The sequence below is a fragment of the Rhipicephalus microplus genome, chromosome 7 (genome assembly GCF_043290135.1).
Source record: "Rhipicephalus microplus isolate Deutch F79 chromosome 7, USDA_Rmic, whole genome shotgun sequence".
Classification (NCBI taxonomy): domain Eukaryota; kingdom Metazoa; phylum Arthropoda; class Arachnida; order Ixodida; family Ixodidae; genus Rhipicephalus; species Rhipicephalus microplus.
Window position 1 is genome coordinate 10,575,079 of NC_134706.1, and position 12,017 is coordinate 10,587,095.

The following is a 12,017-nucleotide window of genomic DNA, read 5'->3' on the forward strand; positions in this document are numbered from 1 at the left end:
TTCTAGATGTGCGAGTTCGAGTTAACGAGGTATTGCTGAACATACATGTATGGGACATGACTGCAATGGCAAAGATCCTCCAAGAGTGTCCATATGATTGCTGTTGCAATAACAACTATGATCGCACAGGAATCACAGTTACAAAGCAACAACGATTAGGCAGATTAGTGCTTTGGGTTTTACAAGTGTGCTTGTTTAGCTTTGCAAGCTTCCCCCTGAGCTTTCCCTGGGTCAGCATTCACCTTTGTTTGCAGCAAGCGCCATCATCTATCTAGCAGGCTTCACTGTCGGCTTATCGTGCTTGCGCTATCGAAAGAAGAACTGACTGTGGCCAGGACTGCTTGAGTGTACAGCCGTGGCCTCATTTGTGTAAAGCACGCGAGCAGCCGTTTCTTGCTCTGCGGGGCTATGACGTGGCCAGCCTGACAACAAGGCTGCGCATGCTTCCAATACGCCACTTCAGGGCCTAAGACTGCCTCAAGGTTTTGCACCACAGAGCAAAAGCCAGATGATTGCGCACTCTACACAAATGTGGCCGAAGCTGTACATGGGTGGTTAACCACCCCGCAAGCTCGCATTGGATGACCCCAGGATGTCCCAGTCAAACACAGAAGTATTTGAGTTCAGGTGTGGCCCTGAAATGGTAACAGACATGCAAATTGAATGCACATGTGCTGAATTTAATTTTCCGCAAAGCCTTTTCGAAGTGGCTAATTATTTCTGTGCAATAAAAAACACAATTCCACGAGCTTAAGTGAAACCCGGACTCATTAGACAGACTAATCGCGAGATATGAGCTAGTTCGCCAATTCCGATACCTGTAGCACCACAAAGACATGGTGACAAGTTACTGTAACGACACTGTCACCTAGATTGGTCTAAGACTGTCTGAGTGCATCCATAAAAAACGAAGCACAATCACTAAATATACAGGCAGACAAAGCAGCATGCTAAAACAAGTCACACAGATTCAAAAGTCTCACTTTCACTTTCATGCTCGCATAGTCATCATAAGCTAAACATTTCTCTCCATATAAACACATACATACAGTGATTCTCGATTCTTCCCTTCTAAGGACATACCAGGTGAGCAATCATATGCCAAGCTCCAAAAGACTGTTAACACAGAAAACTCTCGTGCAGCACATCTGTGCATCATAAATAGACATTAAGGAAAAACAGTGACTTGGTTTAAATTCAAAAACTGCACCATAATAACTCTAACGATTTATGTTTCACCATCATGAGTTCATTATTAGTGGAGAAAATCAAGGTTCAAGTTTTACTTTTATATTTCGTGCCAAAACCTCTGTGCGTGACGTCAAAAATTTTAAAGTGTGTTTTTCATATTTTCGCGACATTGGCTCAATGAAATCTTCTGAAACTTCATGTGCTAGGTCACTATTGCCGACAGATTACAATGTACTTGATTTTTATCAATTGTAAATTACGTAGGTCCTTGCAGACACCTTCGAAGTCTATGAAGCCAGTGTTTGGAGTGGGATTCTCAAGGTCGCGTATCCACCCACATTTGCTTTTTGCACGTTTTCTCGTTTACCAAGCATCATGTCGTCACAACAGTGGTGTCTTCGGGATTGTAAAACAGTACTTCACTAATTCGTGAAAAATTGTTTTGTTCTTTAGTGTTCCTTTATTTAGGCAACGACATCTTCTGCATTCTCTTAATTTTTCTCCAAGTATGATGCTTGAAGCAGCTGTCCTAGGTCAACACTATGCCAAGATAATCAAGAAATGAAAAACAAAGCACACTAAGCATCGAAAAAAAAAAAAAGAGATTTTGGAAAATTGAAAAGAATGCAACAGCCTACCCACCTTCATCCTGCATGTCGAGCTTAAATCGCTTTGAATTTCCACCTTCTGCATCAATCATGTTCAGGGCCCGTTTGAGATCAGCCAGGATGTCTTGACTGGACGCTGATCGCTTCTGCGGCTTAGAATCCATGTTGTCTGCATTGACCTCAATGGCATCAGGGTCGTCAGGATCCTCATCCTTGAAGCACGAGACCGACGCCGTAATACCTGGACAAAGGTAATAATGTATCAACGTATACCCCACTGTAGGCAATGCTGGAATAACTGTTCTAACAGCCTTGCAAAAGGCTAAAAGGATGTTCAATATAGACAAGTCTCTTTAGCAAAATTAATTCCGCTGAATTCTTCGATAAACCTCCTGTAAACATGCGATGAATAGCACTGGAGAGATTGTGTCTTCCTGCCTTACACCCTTTTTTGGGGGGATCCTGTTGCTTGCTTTGTGGAGAACTATAGTGGCTGTGGATTCACTGTATATTTTTTCCAGTATGTTTAAGTAGGGCTTTGTCGATACCCTGATTCCTTAGTGCCAGCATCACTGCTGATGTCTCAATTGAGTCAAACACCTTCTCTCAATAGCTTAAATATAACATCACACCTGCCAAGCTCAAGGATTTTGAATCCGGGAGCTTTCCGCAACGGGGGGAGGGGCCGAATTATTTCTTTTTTTTTTTTCCGGCATTAAAAAACCCATGGACAAATAAACAAACAAAAAAATCAAGAAAAAAAACAAGAGGGTGTGTGGAGGGGGGGGTCTCACAAGTGGCAACATCAGCGTTGCGGTCTTATAGTGGCTTGGAGTGGCCGAACACATGAGGGTAGGGTTTCCCGCTAAAGTGAGAGTCTTACAGAAACAACTAGCAAAATCTGCTTCCTTCAAAACAACTCGCGTATGTCTTTCTGGGACACCCGTGAATGGACAGGACGGCGCAGCTGGCTGCCGCAAAAGAGCGGATCAAAGCTTTGCTCACTACTAGATTCTTTTGACAGGAACGCCAAAACTTGTCTGGCCCCTTTTTAATGCGATAGCAATTATATGGACACGCTAGGCTGGTTTTATGCCGTCACTGCCAACACCGTCATTCACCGTATATGTATACGTATCTATATACCTATATATGAACACCCAAGAAAGAAAAAAAAAATTGCCCGCGCTCGGATCGCGATGCGCAGCCGCGCGCTTATCTCTCACGCGCACTTTGCCCCGCGGATGGATGGGTGGGTGGCGGGGTTAGATGTTTGTGCGCGCGCGCTTATCCTTTGGTGGGGAGAACCATGTGCCTTCGGCTTTCATTGGAACGATTGCATTAGTTGCTAGGCCTACAAAGGTGACTTCGGGGTCTGGTCAGGCCCCGTTTGCGATATGAGTGCACTTTTCATACACATGAATTCAAACCAACTAGCCCAAATAGCCGTTCTTTTTCATACACAGCAAGGTATAAGTGGTACACTTATTAGTTTGTACTCATCCGTACCTTTGATTATGTAGCGTGCATCGTTTTCGTGCGTCATTTGTGCAGGAGCAGTGCGCTGCATATTTCGATCTGCTTGCCGTCCTCAGAGTGACATTCCAAGTTGTTGCTGTCGCATTCATTGCTTCGCCCTTGCGGCGAAACCGACTTTTTTTACATATTTACTGCCTTTATTCTGCCTCTGCGTGCCCTCGGAGCTCGTAGATCGCTACCACGTCGCCGCAACCGCGGTTTTGTGCGCTGCGGTTCCGGAAAACGGTAATTCCTTTTACAATCCCCGTGCGCACGCGCTGTATAAGACAGAGCGTGCGCAGGTCGCAAGCGTACTTCCACAGCTTCGAGTACGCTGCCCTCTGCCTTCGTTCGACGGTTTCTGTACTAAAGTTCGTATCACCCGCCGCGATTAGGAAATTTGTTCGGAACATTCGAACTTAGGCTCAATAGACATATGGTAGAATTCGGCTGGGGAATTTCATGAACTCATATCTGCGGCGGTTTCACATCACTGAGATTCTACTGTACGTTTAGATGAATGCCTCTTAAACTCATTCACAAGAAAATGGGGTAAGCTTGAAAAGCCTCAAGCGGATTAAGCTGCTTTTTTGTCAATGCGGTCAGATCACGCACAGAAATTTTGATATCCGGGAGATTTTCATGACAACTGTACAAACAGAAGAAACGGTCCAAATCCGGGAAGTCTCCCGGCCAATCCGGGAGACTTGGCAGGTTATGTACCACGCACTTTGTTCCCAGCTGGACAGCTAATTAGCCAGAAAATGCCAGGCTTGCGCGGAAGGCACAGCACAGCCACAACAAAAGCTAGAAGAGTGGCTTTTCAGAGCCATTTAAAACACTCATTGGGAAACTAGTGCAAGCACACTTGCTTGATACCCACTAGGGCACTTTTTGGTTAGTAAGCCGGCATTCGCTATGCTATTTTTCCTCATTCCTCTGAGAAGCACGGTATCCACTAAACACTTGCAAGGAATTCTGTGCCAATTGTTCACGCAGTGGCTGACGATGATGAGGAATTACGGCTGAAGTAGGTATGCGCCACAGTTAATAGGGGAACAAGAACAAGCTTCTGCGAGGGGCCGGAGCATTGGACGACCCACTTGTTACGCTATTGCATTGTGCGACGACTGGTTGTTCTTTCGCCGTTTTAAAACGCTTTATAAGGGTATTAACGCGATTGCTTTCCTGACATCAAGCCTGACTAAGGCAAGTTTGCCAACAAGTCATAAGCACCGGTGTGGCTCAGTGGCAGAATGCTAGGCTGGCGCCACTGTGTCATTGGTGCTAGGGTTTTTTTTTTTTTCTAATTTTCCACGATGTGTTTATGGACACCGGCGGCGGACAACTGGGCGTGACCCGAGTTGTGATCTCACAACAGCTTTTGCTGTAAAATCTTGCAAGTGAGAAGCACCTCCATTGAAATACAAAGTGCACAATGATAGCAAGATGAGAATAGCATGTCAGCACATATATGTGCAGAATTAACTATAAAGTGCGGCACACTTCAACCTCATTGTAACAGTTGCATCTTGCATGAAAGTAAGCTTGTTATATGAGAAAATTCATGAAAAAGATATATTCCTGACACTACCTATTGCAAGACAATTTTCCATTTATTTCATTATAACCAATATTTTGTTATATCTGGGTTTGTTATATTGAGGTTTGAGTGTATTAATGTACTGTCTTTAAATTAAAAGGAATGCAACAGATGCCCCATCTCAAAAAAATGGTGATATACGTTTTTTTTTTAATATTACTGCTTAGTCTGTTTTGTGTTTTTGTAAGCAATTCCTACAGTAGTCCTGTACTAGGCTGCAGTACTTGAAAACAAAGAAATAAATGTTATGACCAATATACAGTGGACTCTCGATAATTCAAACATTGATAAGTTATACTTTCAGTTCATTCAAACAAAATGCAATTTTTTGGTTGGCCCCCTATTCTTTCAATGTATTTACAAGCCTCTTAATTCAAACTCCATCAATGGTTAATTCGTACTTTTTGCAGGTTCACACCAGAAAATATCTGCTGCTTTCCCACTACTTTTTAAAAATTTGTGTGCTCTAATCCTAACAGTCTAAAAATGAAAAATAAGCACCCGAGGCCTTCAAGGAGAAAAGCTTTGCAAGTAAACAAATATTTGAATCTAAGTGCACGCATGGTAAACTGTGATGCTTCTCAACTGGTATAGAGAGCGTTGTGCTGAAAGCACATACCTATAGCAATGAAGCAGTTCATAATTCACGATTTCTTTATAAGGTCTGATCACCAGTAAATGGCCAATAAATTGTGAATTTTACACCTCTGCTTTCTGGTTACTGCGTGCAGTTAGGGATTAAAGACACATTAAAAAAAATGTTAAATGTTATAAAATTAACGCCTAATTATAATGTGTGGTGTCACCTCACCCAGAGTCATCCGACAACTTCTGATAATTCAAACTAAATTCAGAGGTCCCTCCGAGTTTGAATTAATGAGAGTCGATTATATTCCATCATGGGTGCGGTTCTAGGTGTTATAGAATATTTAGACGACCAAGAATGTGTAAAAGCCTTCCACACAACTTTTGGTTCGAATGTTATGCCTAGTATAGGTGACATCATAAAGTATTGGGCGCTGTTTGTTGCATAAGGGGATATTTAGACTACAAAGAACATGCAAACACCTTCCACACAGTGCTGGGTTCCAGTGTTAACACTGATATCTGTCTTGTCATTAGGTTACAGTTGTGCTCGATAACTTCAATAGAAGCACTTGCGATGCCACAACTGCTTGCACCGTGAATTCTTTATCTGCAATATTGTGTTGCGGTGCAGACACTACACAATGAATCTTGGTCAGATACAGTACAAACTTGTAGATTTTTATCTCACTATTGGCGAAAACATTTCTGAATGTTTTCTAGCACTCACCCGCACCGTTAGAGACTGGCGTCTTGTTCTCCTTAGTGGCAGAATCAGGCATTTTATTCCCCTTGACGACTTCTTGTTTCCCAAACTCTGTGTGAAATATTCAGCCAGGGTTGCAAAGGCATCAGATGCTTATGGAATCAACTTTTGTATTTTGCTACTTCATCAATCAGTGGCATCACATGCAATTCTTCATGAGGCTCAAAACAATGTACATCACAAGTAAATCACGTAACGGGTTAGGAACATGGGCACTACATCTCGCTTCGCAAGAAAATGCGTAAGATGATCGCATAGCATTGGCTCTGCTGCCTGGAACTCATGAAACAGAGTGCAGACGTTGTAATAAACTTTGATCCCTCTGTCGTCAAGAGGCCACAACCATACAGAATTCCACCAGCCAAAACATGCAAAGGGAAGTTACGAAGACCTTACCTGGCTTCTCAATAGCAACGACTTGCACATCATCACTGCTGTCAAGGGATTTCCCTCCCTCTGCCGATCCATCGGCTCCTTGGGCAGAGGGCTCTTCCATTTCTTCATCCTTCGGCACTTCTTCCGGCATTTCATCTGCACACTTCTCCAGTTCCTCGCTCTTCCCAGGCTCTTCATCCTTAATCTCCACAATGCTTTCCTGCTTTTCTTCAGATTCTGCCTCCACATCAGCTTTCTTTGCTTCATCTTTGTCATTACAGAAGACTGTAGAAGCATTGGCATCATCACCATCTTTTCCACACTTATCATCTTCTCTAGACGACTCCTCAATGTCCTGTTTCGGTGTAGAAGTTCGAACCGGTCCCTCATTTTCCTCGACCTCTGGCAGTGGGTCTGCTGACCTGCACATTTAAAACCACACCAATTAGATACAACAAAAACCACAGAAAAAAAAAACACCGACTTTGCTTTTGAATAGCTGAAGATGCTAAAATAATTGCTAAATTAAAGGAACTGTCAGCAAAAGAAAATTTTATTAAACAGTAAAGAGAGAATATAGAAGCAGTTTTCATCAGAAGGCTAAGGATCAATGCATCAGTACACTTTCACTTATCCTTTCCGAGAGAGAGATTCTTTTCTGAGTTGAGAATATTTTTTCATGGTCACACATGTATCGTCGCGCATGAGCACTGTTCTTGTACTCTGTATAAAAGCAATCGTAGCACCTTCGATAAATTCAGTTGACAGTCAGCACTCTTTCCTGTCCTTTTTGTCTCTTGCTACAGTTGCCACGCTGTTACTACAACACAACCACAATGAACCAACTAGCCCAAATTAAGCTCTCGCATTAAAAAGGTGCCCCCCTCCCGCCAAAAATTTCTGCCTACGCCCCTGGCCATTATATTTCAGTGATGCCGTGAGCATGAGACCAAGTTTCACATCAAACTGAAGCTTCATTGGTTCCTGTCAAAGTGTGCGAGCTGTGCCTGGGGAGTGCTTTCTGAGCACACCTTCACGTAGGAACAATGGATTAAGTCTGCTTACAAGCGAGTCCCTCTGGTGCTCAGTAAGAAAGAGTGTTAAAGTAAGTTCAGCCTCCAAAGATAATGCACACAGTGTCCAAACAGCTTGCTCCCACGGTCAATTTCTCTTAAGTTGATCTATCCACCCCTTTCTAAGCAGAGGCTTTTACAGATGACATTCAGTCTTTCTTGAAAATAAGGTTAAATAAGCAAGCTGCAATTACTTGTGAACCAGATAAAACTCACTCTTTGCCGAATATTCAACGCTTGATTGATTTGATTGATGTGTGGGGTTTAACTTCCCGAAACCACCATACGATTATGAGAGCCGTCGTAGTGGAGGGCTCCGGAATTTTCGACCACCCAAATCTGAGCACACGGGCCTACAACATTTCTGCCTCCATCAGAAATGCAGCTGCCGCAGCCGGGATTCGATCCCGCAAATTGCGGGTCAGCAGCCGGGTACCTTAGCCGCTAGACCACTGCGATGCGGCTAATGTCCAAGGCTGGCTAACGACACATTTCTTAGATATTCGAATACGTCCAAGCCTATCTTCGCCAGCTTAGTAGGTGTGTTGGTGTCCCTGAGAAATTCTTTTTCTGAGACAGCAGGTATATGGAAAGGCCAGGGGCATTCTTGCCGTCACCATCATGCTTTCTCTTAAAGGGGCTAGAAAGCAAAGACGACTGGAAGCCCAATTTTTTTTATTTTCAAGGCACAATACTCCAGCGTTGCTGACAAGTGCTTTTAGAAAGAGGCGAGTTTTTACGCACTGTGGAAAGCATTTGCAAATGGTCCCAAACACGCCTGATACCATGACTGCACCGCGGCAACTAGACCTCTAAATGGCATTTTCTCCGAACACTACTTTTCATCACGAAAGGAATATTTTCCCTGTATCCACTGAAGCCAAACTTTTGTGACTTCTTTCTTAATACCATGCCCCCTTTCTGAAGCAAAAGAATGTTGTTGCCATTGGAATAGTATTTTCACGAAAGTTCTTCTGTAAAAAAAGGCCTAAAATTCTAGTAATGAAACATTTAAATTTTAAAACAAAGAATAGCCAGGTCTACTATTATTATTTCGGTTCAGATGGATACCCTGGGCACGTGTAGTAACCAGAAAAGATTTCACCATTCTACATGCAAAATTTTTGTACCATATGTTTCTTCAAAAATCAAATCATTCTCTTTATTGTATTTCTAATGGCTTTGCATTCTCTTGGCAAATTCACAAAACATACAGTAAAATCCCCATTTATTTTTGTGAATGTTTGCTTTAAAGGTAACCGAGCGATGGGCAGTGGTAGTTGCACACCTGTCTGTGCTGTCCATTCCCCCTTTGTTCGAAATCGATAACATCACCCCGTGGGTCGCGTGCTCCAAGTGCGAGTGGAAGCTCGGGAACAGCCGTCCAACTCCCTAGTCCTAGCAGATAAAACGAGCCAGCCGCCAGCATCGCAGGAAACGCGCAAGGAGATGGGAGCAGGGGGAATAGGTTGGGCGGGAGGGGGGGGGGGTGCAGTTGGCAGATAATGCGTGCTGCGCCGACCAGACGCGCTTATCTCTATAAGGGATCATCAGACGAATCATAGCCTTTTACGCGTTGTGCCTTCATGTCCGATAGGGAGTTTTCAGAACAGCGCACGCGTCGTACGCGTACCGCCGTTCACGTTCGCGGCCCGCAAGCAAAAATCCGAAATAGCGCGCGGCGATCGCGGCCCGCAAAGTGCTGTGAGTAGCTTCCGTGCATTTGGGCTTGCGGTCGGGGCGAAAGTCCCAAGACTTTTTTTCCCTAGGGGCAGGGGCGCCCGCTCATATGGCACCCGCTATGCCCGCAACCCCGGCAAACGTTATTCTAAAACTCCCTAATATTGCGTTGAAGCCATATAAGATACGAAGTTCCCTAGGCTCGTTGTAGCGGCCACGTACCGATTTTTGCGGCGTCTGCCGCCGAATCGGTCACCGCGGACCAATAGGAGTGCTAGTCAAGGAATTTTGAAAAATGGCGGCCAAGCCCTACTCCCTTGTTATGCTGCAGTGCACGTAACTGAACGTTGAAACCAATGAGAGTTTAACCTACTCTGTGCCTACTTCGCCTCCGTATATCGTGAAAGAGGTGACCGAGCTTGCTACTGGCGTGACCGAGCTTGTTGCGGTCTTGCAGAACAAAACGAACCCACCAACGCCGCTGGCGTCGGTGGTTTTTTCTGCTCTTCGTGCATTACAAGACAGCCACTTGCCAGCAAAGTAAGCAGTACTGTCTTTTCTTGCTTCTTGCATCGCCGAAGTATACACCACCGGATAGCGCAGTAGCGTTTGCGAGCCGCGACAACAACCGGGTGACAGCGCATCCATCCCGCGTAATGGAGTGTTGTAGGCTTCATCACATTCAAATTTTGTTGCTATCGATCGCTCCATTGCGTCGCCCTTGTCGCAATACTGACTTATTTAACTATTCCTGACAGCAGCAAACGCGGAATAACATAGTGCCACTAATGAAGAAATGCAGCCACTGTTCACCCTTTGTCGCCGAACAGAATTGTCGCCAACCAATTTCCCATACTTGCAGCTCTGGAGAAACTTCAACTGAAAATGCTTCACGGAGGGCACAGCGCATGCGCGTGGGAATCCGAAGAAAGTAACATAACATTCGGCATCTCCAGTGCTAAACGGTGATATTTTCCGCTTTCACGTTGTATGCGAGTCAGCTTGCAACTCAACTTGCACGACGAAGTATTTAAGCCAAAGCAGCCGTTGAGCAATGGGCTCGAATTCGCGCCGAACGGGTGCCGCCATCTTGACATGCTTCGCGCGCTCGTACTTCCGCGCTTCCGCTACTCGCTCACTGGATTCCGTGGGCTGAACGGTTGTGCCGTCCGCGTTCTCCTGACGCTGCGTAGCTCTCGCCGAGTGGTGCCCCGTCCTCGGACACTTTTTGAATGAATGAATGTGAGCAAGGTTCTGTTTGGCGTTGCATAAGTTGTTGCCAGACTGCTGCCAGGTTCGGCGAATAAGTTTGCTCCTGTAGTGGTGGCTTCCTCGTGAGGGTTTGGTGTCGTCCGCGGTGCATTTGGCGAGTGCATGAGCGACGCTGGCCGTTTTAATTTCCGGAATGAACCGCGCCTTGCAGACGTTGGGACGCGTTCTCTTGCTGTGTGCGCAATTAAGAGATCGCGTCGCAGTATTAGGGACGGCGGGGAAAACTGAATAGAGTCGCCGCAGGTGGTGCGCTGCCCCCCCTAGCAAGGGGAAGCGTAGCGTCCTCGCCGTAGCGCGCGGTCGACGCGGCACGACTAGATCAAGAGAACGCGCCCAGACTTCTGCAAAGGCGCGGTTTATTCCGTTAATTAAAACGGCCAGCGCCGCTCATGCCCTCGCGAACAAGTTCGTCGCATGCGCGCACTCGCGAAATTCACGGCGGACGACGCGTCGTTGCTTCCTCAAGTCACAACAGGATCACTTAATTGCACAGCAGCACACACAGCAAAAGAACGCGTGCCAACGCCAACAAGGCGCAGTTTATTTCGTTAATTAAAACGGCCAGCGTCCCTTGCCGATGCACTCGCGAAATGCACCGCGGACGACACCAAACCCTCACGGAGAAGCCACAACTACAGGGGCGAATTTCTGCGCCGAATTTGGCGGCAGTCTGGCTACAACCACCTCTAAGTCTGGCAACCGATTTATGCAACGCCAAACAGAACCTTGCAATGTGTGCGGTTCAACGAAAAGAGAAAGGCACTCTTTTGCAGTCCGGCACAGCTCAACAACGGCTCGGCGCCGTGTCCCCCATCTTTCCTATCTCTCCTCTTATCTTTCTACTATTCTTTTTAACCCCTTCTCCCAACCCTTACAAGGAGCTAGGCCGTGTCGCCAGATTAGGCTTCCATAAATTAGCTTTCTTTTTTCTCTCAAGAATCGCGCAGTCATTCATTCACTTCAGTTCCCACTCTCCTCGATGCTGCGCACATGCAGACGGGACCTGCTCACTTGCAGTCTGGCTTTGAAGACTTCGCCGATCCGCTGCTTCTTTGTTGGTTAACTTCACGACCGTAAACATCGGCAAACCAAGTCTCAGTCTTACTGAAAAAACCAGACTCACGCAGCCACGTACCGAGAGCCAAGCGCACTTTACCTTGATCACAAGCGGCGACAGAAAGCAGGCGCTCATCGAAATTAGTCTCAGACGAGACAAGTGATCGAGCCTGGCAGATTAAAAGTCAAACACGTAGCGCAATCCGGTACCGCTTTGGTAACTACACAAAGCAAACATCCGTGTCATCGCGTCATGCACTTCATGGGGACGCAAATGCCGCGCGCGTTTC

At 45.6% G+C, this 12,017-nt stretch overlaps 1 protein-coding gene across 16 annotated transcripts in view; it reads right to left on the bottom strand.

Annotated features, from left to right (window-relative positions):
• Positions 1 to 12,017, bottom strand: part of LOC119179536 (uncharacterized) — a 125,086-nt gene that overhangs the window by 81,820 nt on the left and 31,249 nt on the right. For 14 of the 16 annotated variants that reach the window (XM_075868651.1, XM_037430640.2, XM_037430638.2 and 11 more), the window contains exons 3-5: positions 6,668 to 7,068; positions 6,236 to 6,322; positions 1,834 to 2,040 (exon numbers count right to left, since the gene is read on the bottom strand). In XM_075868651.1, coding sequence (XP_075724766.1) covers positions 1,834 to 2,040; positions 6,236 to 6,322; positions 6,668 to 7,068 — 695 coding nt within the window. The remainder of the gene's footprint in view (positions 1 to 1,833; positions 2,041 to 6,235; positions 6,323 to 6,667; positions 7,069 to 12,017) is intronic. The other 2 variants (XM_075868645.1, XM_075868649.1) reach the window with 2 other exon arrangements.